The sequence below is a fragment of the Balaenoptera physalus genome (assembly GCF_965194825.1).
Source record: "Balaenoptera physalus genome assembly, chromosome: 1".
Taxonomy (NCBI): Eukaryota; Metazoa; Chordata; class Mammalia; order Artiodactyla; family Balaenopteridae; genus Balaenoptera; species Balaenoptera physalus.
In genome coordinates this window covers 57,214,802-57,238,898 of record NC_138882.1, presented here as the reverse complement: position 1 = coordinate 57,238,898, position 24,097 = coordinate 57,214,802, and the positions used below count along the sequence as shown (strand labels likewise).

General features: G+C 37.8%; 1 protein-coding gene and 1 long non-coding RNA gene across 6 annotated transcripts in view; one reads left to right on the top strand and one right to left on the bottom strand.

The window, feature by feature from the left end:
• Positions 1-6,644: 6,644 nt before the first annotated feature.
• COP1 (COP1 E3 ubiquitin ligase) overlaps positions 6,645-24,097 on the bottom strand; it is a 271,776-nt gene continuing 254,323 nt past the window's right edge. For all 5 annotated transcript variants that reach the window (XM_082437791.1, XM_082437795.1, XM_082437794.1 and 2 more), the window contains 2 exons: positions 9,141-9,185; positions 6,645-7,002 (listed from right to left, as the gene is read on the bottom strand). In XM_082437791.1, coding sequence (XP_082293917.1) covers positions 6,985-7,002; positions 9,141-9,185 — 63 coding nt within the window. In that variant the 3' untranslated portion in view covers positions 6,645-6,984. The remainder of the gene's footprint in view (positions 7,003-9,140; positions 9,186-24,097) is intronic.
• LOC309649541 lies at positions 9,192-20,289 on the top strand. The gene is made up of 2 exons (XR_014257194.1): positions 9,192-12,788; positions 13,100-20,289. It is a non-coding gene; the product is annotated as an uncharacterized lncRNA (long non-coding RNA).

Here is a 24,097-nt window from a genome sequence, read left to right as displayed (position 1 = left end):
TAACCTTTCAACCTTCCATCCTTTTGTTGTTGATTGCGATTTTTATAATTTATACTTCATTATTCTTCATAAGGGAAAGAAATTGAAGAGTGGTTACAATTTTAATATGCATATGCTAATACTACCCCTGTATTCAAGGAATGCTTTTTAATTTCCAAGAGTGCCAGAGGCCTTTCCAGAGAAGATATATTACTGAAACTGCAGAGCATTGCAATTCAGTAACACAGGAACATCACACCCCAGTTCTAAGAATAGAAGGGTGCCTTTCCCAAGGGAACCATAGAGCTCATGAGAAGTCTCTCCTGGGACTGGCCAAACAGAATTTGAAAAGTGGAAATGAGGACTCTTTCTTATGGTATAACACTGACCAGAGTTTGGTCTTTAAACATGAAAAATATTGAAAAAATATAAAGTGCTTACTAACTGGGCTGGCATTTAACAGCGGTTAATTTGCTTAATTTAGGAAAAAAGTCATTTCGTTGCATCTTTCAAAATTTAACCCTCAAAATTTGCCATAAAATATGTATGAATACTTCTAAGAGACTCAGGCATTCCAAGGAAACATCAGTCAGGTTCCAAGTCTCCATGAAAAGTGCTATGAGCTTGAGAAGCTTCTTTTACATTCAGAAAAGAAATTTCAATAGCTGAGGATGAAAGAACCAGAAAGGAAAGGGCAGGGGGATTGGGGGGAAGCCAGCTTTGCAAAATATCCTCTGCTTTCCCACAGACAACAGGTTGCCTTAAGCATAAACCTTTCAGAGTATTCAGTGAACATAATCTCAACCCCAGACCTCTCAGGTCTCTCTGTTCAAGGAGTAAAGATCTTCATATTCCATTCAAACAGTAAAACGTCTAAAATGTCTTGCTGTTTCCTGAGCTTTAACAGAAAGAGTGCCCCCTGGTTCTGTGCAAACGCACGTACCAAGGTACGTCAACACTGCTTGTGCGCACTCCTGCGGAACTCCTATCAATCCAGCAACAAGAAAGCTTCAGTCACGTGGTGTGCCCTCCAGAATGGCCTTCCAGGTTCCTGTGGTAGAGACACACCATTATGCAAAGAGAACCCCATTACTGCAGAAATACTTTTATTTACTAGAATGCAAGCTCAGGAGCAACTGGATTTTTCCTGGTTTTCTTTTTTCTTTTCCCCCGTCACTGCTGTATGGTGAGCACTTTAGAATACAGGTCAGCAAACCTGGGCCTGCAGGCCAAATCCAGCTGGTGGAGTTTTGTATGGCTCATGAGCAACAAATGGTTTTTACATTTCAGAATGCTTGGGAAATAATTTTTGAAAATATTGTGATACATGACAATTAACTGAAATTCAAATTTCAGTGTCCATTCATAAAGTTTCATTAGAACCCAGCCACACTCATTTGTTTACATTATGTCTAGGGCTGCTTTCACATGCTACAATGGCAGAGTGAAGTTGTCGTGACAAAGACCGTATGGCCCACAAAGCCTAAAATATTTACAATCTGGCTCTTTACAGAAAAAGTCATAGCCTGGAAGAGACTACCTCATAATAGGCACTATTTGTTGAATGAATAGAGCCACCCTACGCAAATGGCTATCGGACCTTCCTCATCTCTTTTGAGCAACAGCCCATATCCATTACAGACCACTAGCTGAGGGTACCAAACCGGAAGTGAACTGGATTATTATTAGGCTGCTATTCCACTGAAGCTCACTCACAAAAAAGTTTCTGGAATAAAACATTCTTTCATGTGTATAAAACTAAAGGTGAAGGCTTACATTTAGAATATACAATTACTTGTGTTTGCCTTGGTTCTCTCCCTTGAAAATCCTGAAGACTATTTTTTATGTGGTTCTTCCAAAAGGCTCCTAAACCTCTGGTCACAGATTAGTACTGACAGTAGGACGAAAGCAGGGCATATAGGAAAATCCATAAAATCACTTGCAGAGAGACTGCAAAATATATCACACAATAATTGATTAACCTAGACTGTTACCACCTTTGGGAAGTTTAACTTAGAATTCACGAGAATCCCTACCCAGTTCCAATGCAAGATCTCCTTCAGAACTTGGGCACTAGGGAGTTTGATTCGAAAACTGATCAAGGACAAATGACTCACAGAGAAAGGAGGGCAAATTAAAACCATAAACAAATGGGAAGATTTCTTAATTCTCATATTGAGGAGCTGTAATGATCTCAAGTGAAAAGAAATAAATAATTGTAGGCACTCAGATGTCTTAGTGACTAAATCATAAGAATGACAATGGAATTTGTATAGTATAATCTTATTTATTAACAGAGATTAGCATATCATTCTCAGTAAGTAGAATTTAGAGATAAATATGGAGTACAGAGGTTTACTTTCGCAAAACTATACAATTTCTTAAAGTTGAGACTGTAACTTAAAACTCCTCTAAACTCCATGTTTGCCTCCATTTTTGTTTGAAAGTGGTCACTGGAACAGATCACTGTGGTTTATTGTGTACTTCTCCAGCTTCAACTCACACTACTGTCTTGAACTTTGTTTTGTACATACTGAATCTATCCTCTTAACCTTTGTTTTTGATAAACTTACCTTAGAACAGCACTTTTAGATTTACAGAAAAATTGCAAAGAAAGAGTTCCCATATAGCCTACATTCAATTGCCCTATTATTAACATCTTACATTAGTATGGTACATTTGTTACAATTAATGAATCAATACTGATTGATTAATGAATCAATACTGATCAGTCAACTAAAGTCTATACTTTGTTTAAATTTCCTTAGCTTCCATGTAATGTCCTTTTCTGTTTCAGGATCCCGTCCAGGATATCACATTACATTCAGTCATGTCTCCTTAGGCTGTGAGTTTCTCACTTTCCTTGTTTTGATGACCTTGACAGTTTTGAGGAATACTGGTCAGGTATTTAGTAGAATGTCCTTCACTAGGGATTTAGTTGATATTCTTCTCATTTAGACTGGATTTATGAATTTGGGGGAAGAAGATCAGAGAGTTAAAGTGTCATTTTCATTGTATGATATCCAGAGTACATAGTATCAACACAACATAACTTTTGATGTTGACCCAGATCACCTGGCTAAGGTAGTATTTGTCAGGTTTCTCCACTGTAAAGTTAATCTTTTTTTTTTCTCTCATTCCATACTGGACTCTTTGGAAGGAAGTCACTATGCACAGCCCGTCCTTAAGGAGTGGGGAATTATGTTCCATCTCCTTGAGGATGGAATAGCTATGTAATGTGGAATTCTGCATGGGAAATTTTTCATTTATTTATTCAATCATTTATTTATATAAGCATGGACTCATGGATATTTATATTTTGGGTCATAATCTATAATCCAACACTAGTTTATTTTTTGCTCAAATTGTTCCAACTTTGGCTACTAGAAGCTACTCGAGCCTTTTTCTTTGCTTCCCTTTGTCTTGAATGTTCCTTTACCTCTTTTCAGGATTCAGCTGAGATGAAAAATATTCCTAAATCCCCTATCCTGATCCTAATCTCCCACCACTCTAGATTATATATTTTTCCGGTACATCTAAGATTTATGTCTACTATGGTACTTACATATTTATACTTATCTGTCTCTCCCACTGGACAATAAACTTTTTGAGGGCAGTGATTACGTCTTATTTATTTCATACGCTTAGTATATATATAGTACATAATGCCTCGCTTACACAAAGCAGGAGCTCAACAAATATTTCTAGAATGATCACTATGGTTTTCTCTTTAGTCCAAGAATCCAGGAGTGCCTAACATGTTAACCAGAAGCCACACAGGAGTTGGTTACTAACTGCTCTGGTAGGAATTACAAGGTGCTACTATTGTAAGTATTAATGTCAGTCATGAAACACATGTAATACAATAGGCTCAGGATCTAAGTTAACACTTCTGCACGTCTCATTTCTAAGTAAGCAGACTTTTCCTGACTATTAATCCCAGTTACGTGGGCATAATTACATTAAGGGCAATGACAGATTACCTTTATATTTAGAACCAAGGGTAGGCAGCTTCTAGTTTTGCTTAGCTTAGAGAAGTGGTATCCTCAAAACAGCACACAGGGGATTTGGGTCATGAGGTTCCCAAGTGACTTGCTGCTGGTTGAGGACTGCATAACCACTGAAGAAATAAATCTGCTGAGTTGCATTCTTTGTTGTCAATACATATTATGAGAAAATGACTTTAAAAATTAATCAAGAATCTTCCAAGATTTGGGGGTTAAGACAAACTCTAATAAGCTGAAACAGGTTTTTAGGTTGGCTCATGGTAGTCCAAGCCACCATTAACTCTTGACTGATCACCTTCCTAACTGCACTCTTGCCCCCATCTATCCATTTACCATAAATGAGATTGTGTCATTCCACTTAACACTTCCACTTAACTGCTTTTATAACAAAATTCAAATTTTCAAGCATGCCCTAGAAGTTTCCACATATCTTTTGGGCTCCTACACCTCTTCTAACTCATCCATCCCACACTCATCTCTTCCTTGACTAGTAATGGTCCAGCCATGCTCATCTTTCTGAGGTCGTGGCACGGTCCCATAAAATTTTTGATGTCTAGTAGCTCAATCTTCTTACAAGAACTTTTCAAAGTTTTCCGTCCTTAATGTTTCTTATGCATGAGTTGTGTACCTAAGAACAAAGGCAACTTTGTCTAAGAAACCCCTACAAATACACTGAAATAAAGATTAGATTAAAATATAAAAACCCATATTCTTCATGAGTTAGAAGCTTTTTTGGTGTTAAAATGTATATTATCTTTAAGCTTTAGTTAACTAATATGTTATTTTTCTAAGAAACAGTAATATTTGTTTGATTTTGACATCCTGCAAAGACTAACTCAAATTTTAAAATGGTTTCTATTTACAAGAAAAAGAGTTAAACACAAATTTAAATAAAACAACACTGCCTTCTTAAAATAATAAGTTATTAAAAAATTAAGTCCCTTTGATAACTAAAGGTACCTTATTTCAACCTTCCAAATGTATGGAAATTAACATAACCTTACAATGCTAACAACTTGAAATAAAACAAAAAGAGTCAGACCAAACAAAAACCATAATAATCTGCTTCTATTTAAACACATTCAAAGAGGCATTAACTCTCTGCTTCTATTTTGATGACTTTCTGGACATATCTGCCTAAGTAAAGTTCTTTAAGTGAAGAATCTACATGTGAATATTCTTTCTATAATTTTGCAAAAGGACATTCATTAATCTCAGAAAAAAGCCCAACTGACATTGTTCTGGTTGATGACAAGTACTTTTGAATGATAGTGACTTTTTCTCTCAGAATTGAGTCCAGAAGTTATCAGGGTCTTATCTCCCAGAAGTTAGTTAAGATATAATTGTCTTGAAGCTCTAAAAACTGAAAAATTTCACTTAAGTTTGAGGCTGACTCATTTGGCAGTAAAAACTGACCTGAACTAATGCAAGACTATTTTTAGTCTTTATTAATCTCATATAACGTGAACATTCATACATTTTGCTGCAGAAATATTAATGTGTTTGAAAACAGTATTGCTCTAGACTCTGTTGGTGGGTGTTATATAATACATAGTATATGTACCCTATTACTTTCCTAAAAGTCAGAAAGTTCTAAATTCCAAAACGCATTTGGCCCAAGGGCTTCAGATAATGAAATGTGGACCTGCAGTAGGTTTCAATAATTTTAAATAGAGGGATACATGGGATATTCTGATCACCCTTATTATCCATATACTTATCACACCAAGCTTTTCCAAGTGCCTGTTTTTATAAAATACATGTGGCATATAATTCTGTTTATATCTTTTTCTAAAAAGTGTTCAGACTTAAAGTGGCTCAAACAGAAAGCTTCACATTACTTTTGCTTGACCTGCTACTCTTAAGTTCTTTCCTTTTACAAACTGAAAACAATGTGTGAAATTAACTAGACAGTCTAAGAGATTATATGGCTTGGAAATTTGGATAATAGGGCTTCAATTTCTTTTCCTCTAAGTGAGAGGCTGGCAAACCATGGTCTGTGGGCCTCCACGCATTTCATAAACAGCTTATGCCCATTTGTTTGTATATGATCTGTCTGTGGCTGCTTTTCTGCCACAATGGCAGAGTTGTGTAGTTGTGGCAGAGACCATATGACCTGCAAAGCCTAAAATATTTACTATCTGGCCCTTTATGGAAAAAGTTTGCTGACCTTTGCTCAAAGTTGATCACCCCACGATGGTACTAATACCTATGACTATCTGATAGCCATGATTTTATAAAATAAGTTGGTTTGTCTACATTTAGGGCTTATTTAGGGCCTTATGGGTAACATTTCAAAGGAAAAGACAGAGATAGCTGTCACAGACTGATATTCCCTTTCTGTTTGAATGTGGTCTCAACAGGTCAAAATGTTAGACCCTTGGCCAGATCCAGAGGGACTGAGGAATCTGGTACTTGCTGATAATATAAATCTGGTCAGAGAATGAAGAGAGAACTTCATAAAGTAATTAATCTTTCTACCTACTGTAAACATTAAATTCACAGAAAAGAATCCATATACTTTATGTTGATATGCATAATTCCAAAGAGGTGGGGAAATATGGACCTTAAAAATTATTCATCAGTACATTATACTATAGTTCATGTGTGCTACTTCTTGAAAAGATAAAATTATCTCTTGCCACATTGGACAAAAAGTTTCCCAGCTCAGCTGTGGCTCAATAAACTTTTATTATTTTTTGTTATTTATTTTTATTCAAAAGAATTTGTTTCCCTATCACAAAAATTAGATAACCATACCACCAACAGCAGCAAAGTCTGTAGAGTTACATGGATGGTGGAGAGTTCACTGGGTATTCCCAATGTCCCAAAGGTCATAAAGGAGGAAAAAAAAGGAAAAGAAAAAAATACTCAAAACAAATCCAAAACCCATGATGACTTTGGGGAGAGACATCACATGACAGTTTCTGTCTTCTCTTATTGTCAGCTGCAGATGTACTTCAGCCGGATCAAGTACAATTCAACTTGAGTAAACCCTTCATACCAACTCTAGCACCTAACAGGGAGAAAAAAGAATCAGTATAATAAAATAGTTTTAAAATATAGGAAGAGTTTAATCAGTCTTTATTATATTGTAAATGGAGAACCAAATCAAGTAGACTTCTCCCAACTGCTTTGGCTAAAATCAAAGAATTTGAAGGGATTAGACATTAATCCATTCTTACTTTCAATTCAATAGTCGCATGAACTCTTTCAGATTAGTTATCTCCACAGTCAACAAAAGAGCCTTCAAGATAAACTACATACAACATATAGATAAATGAACTGGCTGATGCATAGCATGAATATAATATTTTTGGAATACTATGTTGGTATCTTTCCACATTCATAAGAAAAAGTTTAAGTATTGCTGTTTAGAATTTTAATCCATTTACTTCTTGCACTGATAAACATTTTATAGTGATCAAGGTATACAGGACCTAAAATCTTGTCTTTTCCTATTGCTTCATTTATTTTCTAGTCAAGCATCTGGATGTCGAGATATTTTGTTAGCTATTAGAGTTAAAGTAGTACCTTATCATATGAAAAGGTTGTGCTAAAACTAAAAATAAGAATTATACTTCAATAAAGATGTATAAAAAGTAAATTAAATAAAAATAAGAAGAAGCAATGATCAGTTATAAAAAGAGTAGAAGAAATGGCTGAGAAAGGACATCGAACATGCGGACAATTATGAGCACTGTCAAAAAGGATTATGTTAGATGGAGACTGTAATTCTAGGTGGCAAAGAATTAAAGGAGCAACTTATCTTCTGCCGTGCTAAGGCTTGACTTATATCTGTGCTTTCATAATGCTTTTTGTCTTTACATTTGCCAAAAAATCTTAAGATTTGTCGCTGAGATCCTATAAGTATGTATGTAGCTTTGAGCTTTCTGTAGATACATTAGCAATCCCAATTGCCTCAAAGGCCAAACTTGTTGAAGAATACAGTACAGCTTTTTCAATACATGCCTTGCCATGAGAATAAAGTAAAGAAAAACTGAGAGACTACAGACAGCCACTTAAAACAGAGATTCCAAGATCTTCTACCATCTTGCTTGAGGTTTCCAGAACACAGCCCTGGCTCTCTAATGAAGCTTTCCAAATAGAGAAACTGGCTGCATAAAAAGAAGTATACCATGTAAATTAATTTGACCAGCTAACAGTGCAGTTCTGCTTTGAGTTTGCTCATTTCATCTCTGTAGGACAATGTGTGAGGCTTGGATTTGCTCTCTTGGTTGCTGGGTCATTCTCCACTCAGGATGAGTGGAAGGAAGCCATGGCAAAATTAATGCTAATTGGCAGGAAAATAGATACATATTATTTAAAAAATACATCCTAACACTTCTGTATCAGCAGAGAATATGTGGAAAGAACTGGTACCCACAGAATAAGTGCTAATCAAACCCATGTACTAAAAACCCCCTCCAAAATGGTGTTTTGTTTAAAAGCTCACTGCTTAGCTCAGGATTTGTTTATCCAATGTATTGTGCCCAAGTGCTGAATCTCCAATGGTATAACTAGATAAAATTTTTACTTCCTTGAACTCCTAACTACAAAGAAAAGTATGTGGAAAACTATATATGAATTTGGGAATGAGACTGTGAGCAAAGAGACATTAAAGTTTTCAGATTACGACAATGGCATAATCACATGATTAATCAATTTTCAACGGAACACTAGAATACCTTTTCTTCCCCTAGCAACTGAGGAAAAATCTCCTTGTCATGGAAGAGAAGGAGGAGAAACACGAGGAAGAGAAGAGTAAAATCAGAGTAAGACATTTTAAAACCTGGTGCATGTCTAAGCATCTGCTTCTGTATCTTGGATCTTGTTCCCTGAACACCCTGTGGGGTAGCTGCACTGCCATGATAGAAGCTCAGCAGTGCTCGCCCCACCGTGAATGCTTAACAGTCTTCGTCTGTTTTTCATCCTGACCGCCTTTCAATCTCTTCAGCATTCGTATAGCCTCTAACAAGTACTATCATCTTCCCCATAGTTGCAAGCTACCTATTCTTTTCCCCTTCAATCAAAGCCATTTCCAAGTAGACAGAGACCCATGATTTGGCTTACTCTCTAAGGCTTAGTACAACTCTGCATTTCCATGTTATAGTCTGTTATAGCCTAAAAATGGAGATGTATAAAATAGCTTACCTTAATTGTACCCTGACTGTTAGCAGCAATCAGCACATTGGACTCCTAGAAAAGAACAAGAACTTTTAGAGTATAGAGAAGGATTTCCTGGAGGGCAGTCCAGGAGAATAATTTAATCTTCATCCTTCTTTCTTCACTTCACCCTAAGACGCCAATACAATCTAAACTGGAAAACCAACTTTAACACGTTTTTAACTACGAATTACAAATACAAAATCCAATATTTTGAAGATTAAGTTTTAATAAAAAAATTAAGTTGGAAGCAGAGTAGGAAACTTTCAAATGTAAAGAAAAATAAAAGAGAAACAGATTGCCACTAGGAGGAAAGCCAAGAGAAACAAAGACTGAAATAAAAATAACTTGAGAAAAACAAAGTACACAATCCTTTCCACAGAAAACTCCCCCTTCATTCACTTTCTCCCATAAGACACCAGTAATTGGCATAAATCTCTATTGCTAGCTATTTGGTATTAGAAAAACAAAATAAAACAGAATGTGAATATTCATCTGGGAGAAAAAAAGGCTATCTTTCTTTTTAATTATTCTATCACTCACTATATGCATTTTTAACAACCTTGGTGATTACTTGAAATAGAATGCATGTGGTAACATATTTTTTAAAATATTCTAAGCCTTAAGAAAAAACTATCTCTGGAAGGTAGAAAGGGTGGAAAAAGAAATAGACAAGATTGAGTTTACCAGAGAGAATCTCATTGAGTAGGAAGAGCTAGGACATGCCTTCCACTGGAAACAGAGTCTAATAGGCTCTGAGCTTGGGAGTGTAGACAAGTCTTTTTGCTTTTAAGAGCAGGTGGCCAGAAGGAGGTAAGCAGACTCAAAACTGCAATAGGGGCCATATGGCTGATGGGAAGACCAAGTCCAGATAATAGCTTTCAGAAACAGAGAAAGTGGTCAAACTTCACTGAAGGACAGGATCTGTCTGAATACCCTACAGGTTTCATTAGAAAGTGATGAAGAGAAGAAAGAAAACTCTTGATCTGTGTTCTGGGAAAGTTATTTCAGCCAATTTGAGTTAAACCTTAGTTTCTTTGATACAAGGCATCTGTGCTCTACAAACTTCTACATTTCTATCTTTTAACTTTCTCTTTGATTCCTAGTAGAGTCACTTTTGAAAAATGCTCACCTTGTTGCTACTGGTGAAGAGGAAATAAATAATTTCTTCCACTAACCCCCAAATTTGGGGGATCAGAATATTCCTTGAATGCAGTCAGTGGTGATAGCATCAATGGTCAGTTGTATCAAGAAGGAATAAAGACATGTGTTTCTTCTGGAGGTGGGCATGGGAATTGCTGATGATGGAGTTTGGAACACACAACCCCCAAATATGGCACTGTGGCATATTAAATACTTCAAGCCAAAGGAGTTTGAGAAAATGGCAGAAGCGGGAAGGTCACTCTGACCTCCCATATCCCTCACCCTTTTCCCCTAAAACAGGTCATAAAACCCTCATGTGGGAGGTGCCCTCCCTATAACCAGAGTAAAGGAGCATCCTTATCTCCAACGACAAAGGAATGCTAAGAAGAATCCAAATCAACAGGCCTTGCCAAGTTTCCCGCAGCTTACTACTCCTGAGTGCAATTACCTCACACCCCTGAACCTATCACATTGCTACATGACTACCCACTCTTCACAAACACAACAGAAAATACACAGGTCTATATCCTTGGGTCTTCATTTCCTTATGAAGGCTCCCATGTCATGTAAAACATATTAAATAAACCTGTATGCTTTTCTCCTGTTAATTTGTCTCTGTCAGCATAATCTTCAGACCCAGCCAAGGGCCCTAAGAGGGTTAGGGAATACTTTTCTCCCCTACATTGATATTTTCTTAGCTGAGCTTTTCCCTTAAATCAGCACATGTATTCTTGAAAATAGTAACACAGGTAATATAACATTCACTAGTAGAATTAGTTTTAATATCCACTTCAGGGAATTATGGGCTATTACTGGGGCTGAATGTGCATAGAATTAATACTTCCATATTGGGGGGTGTGTGTGTGGTTGGAATAAGGGATATTCCCAAATGCCCCTTATTTAACAACTCTTTTAGTAAACTGAGTTCAGAAAGTGGTTGGAGTGAGTTTGAGGTACCCTTAGGGAATATAATAACTCACTCTGAGCTGCTCCAGAGGTGGAATTTCTATGTCTGCCTCAGAAAACAAAAAGAGGCACTGTGGTGTAATGTGGATTTCTTTCTAGCAAGAACTTTAAACAAGCTGTGTTACATCACAACTGCCACCAGAGAACCCAGGAATGATTCTTCTGTGAGCACCATCCAGAAATGAAGCTACAAACAGATCAATCTAGTTTCTGTTTGAAGAAAGACTCCTGTCTCCAAGAAAGCAACTACCATCATTAGATGCTGCAGTCACCAAGAATTGCTCCCTCTGCTATGGGAACACATAATGTCAGGATAATGAAAAATGTATAAGCCAAAGCTCTCTCTCTCTTTCTGCCATTTTGGTTCTAGTCACCTTTTAATGCAGAAGAAGGTAGAAAAACCTGGTGGAGATGAAGATTCACCCTGAGGGTAAGGGGGAATCCACTTCTGCCAGTTATAGAGATTATGAATGACATAAATTTGTAATTCTTAGTGGAAGAATGTTTGAAAAATGTGATATATTATCATACAGTATGAAAGAGTATGCTCAATACATATTAGAAAAATCTAGTTAGATCACCACATAAGAGGGATTTGAAGTCTGTACAATTACTACACTAAACCCAAGAAGGAAGACATCTGATGACTAGCCAACATAAATAAACGATGTCTTTTTATAACCTGAGGACTATTATGGCATTAAGAGGTGGCCATATTAGGTGCTACCAGAGTTAACTCTAAACACCTTTTCCTGTGGAGACAGATAAATACCTCATTTACAAATAAGCCAACGCAGAAAGTGATTGCTCAGTTGGAATCGTCTTTTAGGACTAACATATAAGTGACAGAGTGTCCAAGGAAATTTTAGAAACCCTCAAAACTATTCAAATTAACAAACAATGAAAGAAAAATAATAGCTTCACTTCTCAGTATGCCCCTCCCTCCAAAGACCATGAACTTATTAAAAAGGGATTTAGGATTAAACTGTCTTTCAGATAGCTAGATATTAGCTTAAGATAAATGAATTTTTACATGCAACAGAAAAACAAAACCAGGTATTTTACTTTAGCATAGAGGTACAGAAGTGATATGTACAAGGTTATCACTGTAGGTTTTGAGTGATTCTTGTTTGCATTTTGAATGACTAGTAATTCTTAGCTGTAGCTGTACCCTGCCAGAGCCCTAATATAAGTTCTGGTTGAATGGGTTGTTTTTACTTGCTAAATAAAATTAAAATGCCAGCCAGTAATTCTCATTATTTTCTCCCTCTTTCTTGGAAACTGGCAGTTTTGCTGCAAAGCCCTCCTCAAGGTTAAGATAATAATGCAACTACTATTTTCTTCTTAAGATAAAGAAATTAAGAAAAGACAATAGAAAAATCAGCAGCAAGTTTTTTATAAAAGTAGAAGACACATACATAAACATATAACAAGTTGCTTATAAAGCCAGAGATATATGTTAACTTATACTAAAACAAAACTAGCATCCACTGGAACAGTTTCCTCTTTGCCAGCTTGCCTATAAAAGTGTCATTATAGGGCTTCCCTGGTGGCGCAGTGGTTGAGAATCTGCCTGCCAATGCAGGGGACACGGGTTCGAGCCCTGGTCTGGGAAGATCCCACATGCCGCGGAGCTACTAGGCCCGTGAGCCACAACTACTGAGCCTGCGCGTCTGGAGCCTGTGCCCCGCAACGGGAGAGGCCACGACAGTGAAAGGCCCGCGCACCGCGATGAAGAGTGGCCCCCACTTGCCGCAACTAGAGAAAGCCCTCGCACAGAAATGAAGACCCAACACAGCCAAAAATAAATAAATTAATTAATTAAATTAAAAAAAAAGTGTCATTATAGCTACTACATTAAAATCCTGAGCAAGTTGAGAATTAACAATTACTCACTTAGTTTGCAATTGGAGGATTTATTCCTAGAGATAGATAATTGATTTTAAATGTGAAGCAATTTCACTAGATATATGAATATGTAATTTAAAAAGCTTCTATTTCTGGCTGTGATAGAATAAATGGAATGGATTTGCTCTCCTACTTTAAGCAACTAGAAAACTGAACAAAATACATGAGACAGCGCTGGGCAACAGGCAGCACTGGACTGTGATCACTGCAAGAGGAGGAACAGAAAAGGTCAGTCCTCTCATCACCCTGGCTTTCTGCCTGGAGGCAACTTCTGGAACACACAGCAAGGGAGGGGGAATCCAAATAGAGCCCAGAGGAATCTGAGCAGACCACAGCAGACTAAGTTGAGGAGACAGAGGTGTAAGCACAGAGTATCTGTAGGGCAGCTGGAATTTGTAGGGCAAAGTACCACAGAAGAGAAAGCTACTTAAAAGTAGAGTTCCAGGAATCTGTACTGGGGTCCCCTTGATTGTACATCAGAATAAACAACTGTGTGTTCATAGGGTGAAACTACACAAAGCCAGACAAATAACAATGAACAGGGAAAGTACAACTACTGCGAATCTACATTATCAAATGCCAGAGTTCACACAGGGTTAGGAGATGTTTGAGTTCTGACCAACCAGAGTGAAGAGAACATTCAGTACCCTCAATGAACATTCAGGGCATTTATCAGAGTCCCCAGAAGGGTCATGCCTTATCAGTAGGGCTAAACTAGCCTTAAGGCAAATGTTTCTCTAGACCAGGGATCAGCAAACTGATCCTGTGGACCAAATCCAGCCCACTGCCTGTATTTTGTATTTCAGTTTTAGTAGAACCCAGCCATGGTCATTAGTTTACAGTTGGCCCTCTGGTTCCACATCTGCAGATTTAGCCAACAGTGGATCAAAAATATTTGGAAAAAAAAAATCTAGACAGTTCCAAAATGCAAGACTTGAATTTGCTATTTCCTGGCAACTATTTACATTTCATTTACAACTATTTACATAGCATTTACATTGTATTAGGTATTATAAATAATTTAGAGATGACTTAAAGTATACAGGAGGATGTGCTAGATTATATGTAAATACTATGCCATTTTATATAAAAGACTTGAGCATCCACAGATTTTGGTATCTGTCAGGGGTCCTTAAACCAATTCCTGTGCATACCAAGGACTGAGGGTATATATTGTCTATAGCTGCTCTTGCACTACAGTAGCAGAACTGAGGAACTGCAACAAAGACCATATGGCCTGCAAAGTGTAAAATATTTGCAATATTTAATTGCAAGGACTAAAATATTAGTCCTTTAAGAAAAAGTTTTGCTAACTGCTACTTTAGAGTCATCCTAATAAAGTTTAAAAACAAGTGTCAAAAGAATCAAGTTTATCTCCAAAAACTTAACTTTCTGTCAAAACAAACTTCAATACTCTTAAAAAAATTCAACAAAATCTAGACATTCAACAATAAAGCATTCACAATGTGTAGCATTCAAGAGGCAACAAGCATGACCTATAATGAGGAAAAATTCAATGAACAGAAACAGATCTAGAAATGACAAAGACTATAAAAGTAGCAAATGAGGACTTTTAAAGCAAGTATAATTATATTCAAATATTTAAAAGGAAACAATGAACTTAATGAGAAGAGAAATGGAAGACAGAAGTATTTCAGGTGGAATTTCTCCACCTGAAAAGTACAGTATCTGAAATGAAAAATTAATTGGATGGGCATAACAATAGTTAAAACAGTGAAGAATAAAACACCAATAAATGTGACAACACAGAAAAAAAAATCCCAACTGAAGCAGAAGGAGAAAAGGCTGGGAAGAAAGAAAGAAAAAAAAGATTAGTATTTGAGTGAACAGTAGGACAATATACAATCTAGTAAATGTGTAATTGGAATCCCAAACAAAGGAGAAGGGGCAGAAAAGGTATATGAAGATATAAGACTAAAAATTTTCCAAATTTGAAAACTGTAAACCCACAATCTAAGAAGCTCAATATTCCAGTGGGAAAAAAGCACAGCACCACGTTAAGACATCACATCATAAACTACTACAAATGAGTGAAAAAGAGAAAATCTTGAAAACTGCCAGAGAAAAAAAGGACACATTATGTAGGGAGATCAGAAGGGGGAGCTCCCACATCCTACGATGATTATAGCAGAGCCCAGCAGGAAAAAGAAAGACTCCCTCTTCTTGCCTGGCAAGAGCTCAGCCAATGAGAGACCATCACAACTCAGCTAAGAAAAAGTCATGGACTCTTTGTTTACTATAGCTCTCCCAACTTCCTCTACCCTTCTATAAAAGAGTTCTCTTCTCCATTTTTGCTGGGAACTTGCATGTGCCTTGCCATGATTGTAGACCCTGAATTGCAATTCTGTGATCCTGTATAAACCCACTTTTGCTGGAGAAATAACTGACGGTCTATTTGTTTCAGGTCAACATTTCAGTGGCCCATATGGGGATCCAGACAAGACCTCCCAACAACTCCAAGGCTGGTGAGCAAACAGGTGCAGTACCCACAGTGAACCCATTGTCACTAACTGCTTTTCTTGCAGACCTTGGGGTTTGAGGGTAAGTCTTTCTCTTGGATTTGAGCTTGCACCCTCTTTGTGGTTTTGAAGCTCACAAGATTTTATTCAGGATATATTGTAAGGCTTTGTCCTTTCTGGTTAAGTCCCTGTTCTGTAGGTAAGTACTCATTTGGCACTTTGGGCTGATTATTGAAATCATGCTGTCCTGACTGAAACTGCGAGCCTTCAGCCTGTTCCTTTTGGAACAGGGGTGTTTCACTGGAACTGTGCCAGTTAAGCCTTTGGCCTGACTCCTTCAGGACTGGGCTGCTCTAGTGGAACTGTGCTATTAAGCTTTCAGCCTGCCTCCTTCAGAATTAGGCTGTTTCATTAGAGCTGTGCAGTCTTCAGCGTGGCTCCTTCTGTACCAGACTGCTCCCTTAGGACTGGCTGATATTACGTCTGCAGGCTGTTTGGGCTATTTGAGCTGTTTAGGCTGTTTGAAAATTATTCTTTTATTCTAGAGAAAAACTTGGATCCCAGTTACCTAAACATTTTAAGGGTGTCCCCCGCCCTTAGGGGACTCTGGTCAATTTTATATTTAAAAACCAAGGTCCTTCTTCATTCACATTTCTAACTAAATGGACCAACCTAACCAAAGACAATTTAGAACATCAGTGGCCATTATAGGGAACTTTTGAAATCCCTAAATTTACTTTTATAAAAACCAAATGAGGGACTTCCCTGGTGGCAGAGTGGTTAAGAATCCACCTGCCAATGCAGGCGACACAGGTTTGAGCCCTGCTCCGGGAAGATCCCACATGCTGCGGAGCAACTAAGCCCATGTGCCACAGCTACTGAGTCTGTGCTCTAGAGCCCGTGAGCCACAACTACTGAGCCCGTGCTCTAGAGCCCGCGAGCCACAACTACTGAGCCCGTGTGCCACAACTACTAAGCCTGCGCTCTAGAGCCTGTGAGCCACAATTACTGAAGCCCGTGCGCCTAGAGCTGGTGCTCCGCGACAAGAGAAGCCACTGCAATGAGAAGCCTGCGCACCACAAGGAATAGTAGCTCCTGCTTGCCGCAACTAGAGAAAGCCCGCGCGCAGCAACAAAGACCCAAAACAGCCATAAATAAATAAATAAATAAATTTATTTATTTATTAAAAAAACCCCAAAAAACAAATGACTCTGACATCTTTTATTTGTTCCATTTCTGATGGTACTAGAGCTGACCCTGGAAACACTGATCATCTGTCACTACTGAATCAGCTACCACCTTCCTTATGGGCAAAATCTCTAACTAATATTGGCAAAATTCACAGTGCACCTCCCATCAAGGTTCAAACAGATTCCTCAAAACCTCTTCTCCAAATTAACCGATATCTTTTAAGTAATAAAGCAGCTCTTCAAGGCATAAAATCCCTGATAGATTACAAGGCTCAAGGTCTCATTATCCCTTGTACTAGTTTCTGTAATACTCCCATTTTACTGGTGAGAAAACCTAAGGGCAGAGGGTAGGGTTTTGTCTAGGACTTTTGAGTGATAAACAATGTTGTTATCCCTCCATGCTCTGTTGTTCCGAACTCTCATATGTTACTAACATCTATTCCCACTGGAAGCAAATTCTTTACTGTAACAGATTTATATAATGCATTCTTTAGTATTCCAGTTGAAGCTAGCCGATACCACTTTGCCTTTACTTGGGAAGAAAAACAACTCACCTGGGCAGTAATGCTTGCTCAAGGTTTTACTGAATGTCCTTACTTCTCACAAATCCTGAAGGCTGATCTGCATGATATAAAGTTCCCTAGAGGTTCTACTTTGTTGCAATATATGGATGATTTGCTTCTTTACTCTCCTTCTCAAGCCTCCTCACAAGATAGCATCCACTTGCAAAAGCTTTTAGCATTAAAGGGACATAAGGCTGCCAAGGAAAAATTGCAGCTTGCCCAGATGATGACTCAATATTTAGGGTATCTAATATTAGAACAAGGGCTACACCTAGATCCAGAAGGTTTCATGGTGTCCTAAGTTTATCAAAACCCCAAACTCAGTCTAGTTGGTTACTGCCAAAGCTGGATTTCAAATTTCTCTCTTATGGCCAAACCTCTATATGTTTTACTTGACAACAGCAACAACCCTGAATCAACTTTATGGGAAAAACCGGATGACATAGGCTTTAAAGGCCTTAAAGGAGAGTTTGATGAACCTACCTACCCTTGGGCATCCCAATTACCAGATTCTCTTTTTCCTTTTTGTTTGTGAAAAGGAAGGAAATGGGGCTTCCCTGGCGGCACAGTGGTTAAGAATCCACCTGCCAACGCAGGGGACATGCGTTCGAGCCCTGGTCCAGGAAGATTCCCACATGCCACGGAGCAACGAAGCCTGTGCGCCACAACTACTGAGCCCGAGTGCCACAACTACTGAAGCCTGTGCACCTAGAGCCCGTGCTCCACAGCAAGAGAAGCCACCGCAATGAGAAGCCCGTGCACCGCAACGAAGAGCAGCCCCCGCTCGCTGCAACTAGAGAAAGCCCGCGTGCAGCCATGAAGACCCAACGCAGCCAAAAATAAATAAATAAAATAATTAAAAAAAAAAAAAAAAAAGGAAATGTCCCTGGGGTACTCACTCCATAACACAGGGACCACCATCAACCCAGAGGGTATTATAGGCAGCAACTGGACCCTGTGGCATGGGGATAACTTCTTTGCCTTATAGCCATTATGGCCACCAAAAAAATCATCGTGGGATCCCCTTTAATGAGGTATGCTGTCTTTAAAGGAACCAAGAGCAGTGAAACCCCTGTCATGGTCCAAAGGGACATTTCTCCAAATGATAACTTAGAAAAACTGGCTAGAGAAGTCCAACAATTGACCTCAGAGAAGGAAAAATAAGATTGGAAATTAAACAGTTATTAGTTTAATAAAAAGAGAAACCTCTGGTTTGGACCAGGTAACAATCCAGTCCTATTGGAGACTCTAAAATTCCCACTCCAAACCACTGTACATGCATTAAACTATTGGTTTATTGATAAAATAATAGCATTCATGAATCAATATTGGTGGGGAAAACATTAAAAAGGCCTCATAAAGTGCCTACTTCACTTGTTCCACTTGTCTAAAATACAACACAGGGTAGGTAGCCTGTTCATTCTGCTCCCACACATTCCAGACTACCTAATGGACAATTCAAGGTCTGGCAAGTGGATTTCATACAACTTTCTTTGTCTTGTGGAAATAAATATATTTTAGTCATGGTCTGTATGTTTTCACACTGGACGGAAGCCTTTTCTTACAGACAGGCTACTGCCTCTTTTGTGGCTAAAGTGCTCTTGGAAAAGATTATCCCTACCTGGGAACTCCTCTTGAACTTCATAATGATCAAGGAACCCATTACACTGGTTAGGTATTTCAACAAGTCTGCACTGTTTGGCTGGATTGACAACACTTTCACTACACTTACCACTGTTAACCCTCTGGTTTAGTCGAATGCACTAATGGCATTACTAAGACTAAACTGGAAAAATTCATAAAGGCCCTCCAAATTCCTTAGCCAAAAGCACTGCCATTGGTCTTCCTAAATCTTAGATCCACCCCCTTTTGGAACTCAAAAACTCTCACCCTTTGAGATAGTCATAGGATGCTCAATGCCCTTGGCTCCTGCTTCTTTACCCAAAACTGATAAATGGAAAGATACTCAATTGTTTCTATTAAAAGTAACCATGTTTTAGTACAACAATCTTTTCACAATGTACTCCCAGAAGATGAAGACCTTAAGCATTCACACTTTGCAACATAGAGATTTCATCTATTGGAAAAGATACCTCCCAGAAAGACTCTCTTCAACCTTGCTGGAAAGTCCCCTATCAGGTACTGCTAAACAACCCTTGTGCTTCCAAACTCCAGGGAATAGACTCTTGATTCACATGACACACCAAAAAAAAAAAAAAAGTACCAAACCCTAACTGGACCTGTATATCATCTGGTGACCTGAAAGTAAAGACTTCCCAGAATTGAAGCAGATGATATCTGATGAAACAGCTTTCCCAAGATATCTGGACCATGCCTGTTGGAAATTTGTCTAAAGAACCTTTGATGATGACATAACACTTCAGATGATCTCCAATGTCTATGATGTTGATAGCATATGGTCTTTTTTTTTCCATTAAATTATTATATAATTTAGAGAGTAAATATGGTCTATTTTTGCTTCTTTCCAATAGAATACATTTGATCACAATTTTTTTTTATACAGCAGGTCCTTATTAGTCATCAATTTTATACACATCAGTGTATACATGTCAATCCCAATTGTGCAATTCATCACACCACCACCCCCACCTCCCCACAGATTTCTCCCCTTGGTGTCCATACGTTTGTTCTCTACATCTGTGTCTCAATTTCTGCCCTGAAAACCGGTTCATCTGTACCATTTTTCTAGGTTCCACATGCATGCGTTAATACAAGATATTTGTTTTTCTCTTTCTGACTTACTTCACTCTGTATGACAGTCTCTAGATCCATCCACGTCTCAAATGATGCAATTTCGTTCCTTTTTATGGCTGAGTAATATTCCATTGTATATATGTACCACTTCTTCTTTATCCATTCATCTGTCGATGAAGAGTTCGGTTGCTTCAATGACCTGGCTACTGTAAATAGTGTTGCAATGAACATTGGGGTGCATGTGTCTTTTTAAATTATGGTTTTCTCTGGGTATATGCCCAGTAGTGGGATTGCTGGATCATATGGTAACTCTATTTTTAGTTCCTTAAGGAACCTCCATACAGTTCTCCATAGTGGCTGTATCAGTTTACATTCCCACCAACAGTGAAAGAGGGTTCCCTTTTCTCCACACCCTCTCCAGCACTTGTTGTTTGTAGATTTTCTGATGAAGCCCATTCTAACTGGTGTGAGGTGATACCTCACTGTAGTTCTGATTTGCATTTCTCTAATAATTCGTGATGTTGAGCAGCTTTTTATATGCTTCTTGGCCATCGGTATGTCTTCTTTGGAGAAATGTCTATTTAGGTCTTCTGCCCATTTTTGGATTGGGTTGTTTGTTTTTTTAATATCAAGCTGCATGAGCTGTTTATATAGTTTGGAGATTAATCCTTTGTCCGTGGATTTGTTTGCAAATATTTTCTCCCATTCTGAGGGTTGTCTTTTCGTCTTGTTTATGGTTTCCTTTGCTGTGCAAAAGCTTTGAAGTTTCATTAGGTCCCATTTGTTTATTTTTGGTTTTATTTCCATTACTCTAGGAGGTGGATCAAAAAAGATTTTGCTGTGATTTATGTCAAAGAGTGTTCTTCCTATGTTTTCCTCTAAGAGTTTTATAGTGTCTGGTCTTACATTTAGGTCTCTAATCCATTTTGAGTTTCTTTTTGTGTATGGTGTTAGGGAGTGTTCTAATTTCATTCTTTTTCATGTAGCTGTCCAGTTTTCCCAGTACCACTTATTGAAGAGGATGTCTTTTCTCCATTGTATATCCTTGCCTCCTTTGTCATAGATTAGTTGACCATAGGTGCGTGGGTTTATCTCTGGGCTTTCTATCTTGTTCCATTGATCTATGTTTCTGTTTTTGTGCCAGTACCATATTGTCTTGATTACTGTAGCTTTGTAGTATAGTCTGAAGTCAGGGAGTCTGATTCCTCCAGCTCCGTTTTTTCCCCTCAAGACTGCTTTGGCTATTTGGGGTCTTTTGTGTCTCCATACAAATTTTAAGATGATTTGTTCTAGCTCTGTAAAAAATGCCATCGGTAATTTGATAGGGATTGCATTGAATCTGTACATTGCTTTGGGTAGTATAGTCATTTTCACAATATTGATTCTTCAATCCAAGAACATGGTATTTCTCTCCATCTGTTGGTATCATCTTTAATCTCTTTCATCAGTGTCTTATAGTTTTCTGCATACAGGTCTTTTGTCTCCCTAGGTAGCTTTATTCCTAGGTATTTTATTCTTTTTGTTGCAATGGTAAATGGGAGTGTTTCCTTAATTTCTCTTTCAGATATTTCATCATTAGTATATAGGAGTGCAAGAGATTTCTGTGTATTAATTTTGTATCCTGCAACTTTACCAAATTCATTGATTAGCTCTACTAGCTTTCTGGTGGCATCTTTAGGATTCTCTATGTATAGTATCATGTCATCTGCAAACAGTGACAGTTTTACTTCTTCTTTTCCAATCTGTATTCTTTTTCTTCTCTGATTGCCGTGGCTAGGACTTCCAAAACTATGTTGAATAATAGTGGTGAGAGTGGATATCCTTGTCTTGTTCCTGATCTTAGAGGAAATGCTTTCAGTTTTTCACCATTGAGAATGATGTTTGCTGTGGGTTTGTCGTATATGGCCTTTATTATATTGAGGTAGGTTCCCTCTATGCCCACTTTCTGGAGAGTTTTTATCATAAATGGGTATTGAATTTTGTCAAAAGCTTTTTCTGCATCTATTGAGAGATGATCATATGGTTTTTATTCTTCAATTTGTTAACATGGTGTATCACATTGATTGATTTGCATATATTGAAGAATCCTTGCATCCCTTCGATAAATCCCACTTGATCATGGTGTATGATCCTTTTAATGTGTTGTTGGATTCTGTTTGTTAGTATTTTGTTGAGGAATTTTGCATCTATATTCATCAGTGATATTTGTCTGTAATTTTCTTTTTTTGTAGTATCTTTGTCTGGTTTTGGTATCAGGGTGATGGTGGCCTCATAGTCCTCTGCAATTTTTTGGAAGAGTTTGAGAAGGATGGTTTTAGCTCTTCTCTAAATGTTTGATAGAATTCACCTGTGAAGCCATCTGGTCCTGGGCTTTTGTTTGTTGGAAGGTTTTTAATCACAGTTTCAATTTCATTACTTGTGATTGGTCTGTTCATATTTTCTATTTCTTCCTGGTACAGTCTTGGAAGGTTATACCTTTCTAAAAATTTGTCCATTTCTTCCAGGTTGTCCAGTTTATTGGCATAGAGTTGCCTGTAGTAGTCTCTTAGGATGCTTTGTATTTCTGCGGTGTCTGTTGTAACTTCTCCTTTTTCATTGCTAATTTATGGATTTGAGTCCTCTCCCTCTTTTTCTTGATGAGTCTGGCTAATGGTTTATCAATTTTGTTTATCTTCTCAAAGTAAGAGCTTTTAGGGTTATTGATCTTTGCTATTGTTTTCTTTGTTTCTATTTCATTTATTTCTGCTCTGATCTTTATGATTTCCTTCCTTCTACTAACTTTGGGTTTTGTTTGTTCTTCTTTCTCTAGTTCCTTTAGGTGAAAGGTTATTTATTTGAGATTTTTCTTGTTTCTTGAGGTAGGCTTGTATAGCTATAAACTTCCATCTTAGAACTGCTTTTGCTGCATCCCATAGGTTTTGGATCATCGTGTTTTCACTGTCATCTGTCTCTAGGTATTTTTTGATTTCCTCTTTGATTTCTTCAGTGATCTCTTGGTATTTTAGTAACGTAGTGTTTAGCCTCCATGTGTTTGTGTTTTTTACGTTTTTTCCGTTGTAATTGATTTCTAATCTCATAGAGCTGTGGCCAGACAAGATGGTTGATATGATTTCAATGTTCTTAAATTTACTGAGGCTTGATTTATGACCCAGGATGTGATCTATCCTGAAGAATGTTCCGTGCGCACTTGAGAAGAAAGTGTAATCTGCTGCTTTTGGATGGAATGTCCTATAAATATCAATTAAATCTAACTGGTCTATTGTGTCATTTAAACCTTCTGTTTCCTTATTTATTTTCATTTTGGATGATCTGTCCATTGGTGTAAGCGGGGTGTTAAAGTCCCCCACTATTATTGTGTTACTGTCGATTTCCTCTTTTACAGCTGTTAACAGTTGCCTTATGTATTGAGGTGCTCCTATCTTGGGTGCATATATATTTATAATTGTTATATCTTTTTCTTGGATTGATCCCTTGATCATTATGTAGTGTCCTTCCTTGTGTCTTGTAACATTATTTTTTTTAAAGTCTATTTTATGTGATATGAGTATTGCTACTCCAGCTTTCTTTTGATTTCCATGTGCATGGAATATCTTTTTCCATCCCCTCACGTTCAGCCTGTATGTGTCCCTAGGTCTGAAGTGGGTCTCTTGTAGACAGCATATATATGGGTCTTGTTTTTGTATCCATTCAGCAAGCCTGTGTCTTTTCGTTGGAGCATTTAATCCATTCACGTTTAAGGTAATTATCAATATGTATGTTCCTATGACCATTTTCTTAATTGTTTTGGGTTTGTTTTTGTAGGTCCTTTTCTTCTCTTGTGTTTCCCACTTAGAGAAGTTCCTTTAGCATTTGTTATAGAGCTGGTTTGGTGATGGTGAATTCTCTTAGCTTTTGCTTGTCTGTAAAGCTTTTGATTTGTCTATCGAATCTGAATGAGATCCTTGCCGGGTAGAGTAATCTTGGTTGTAGGTTCTTCCCTT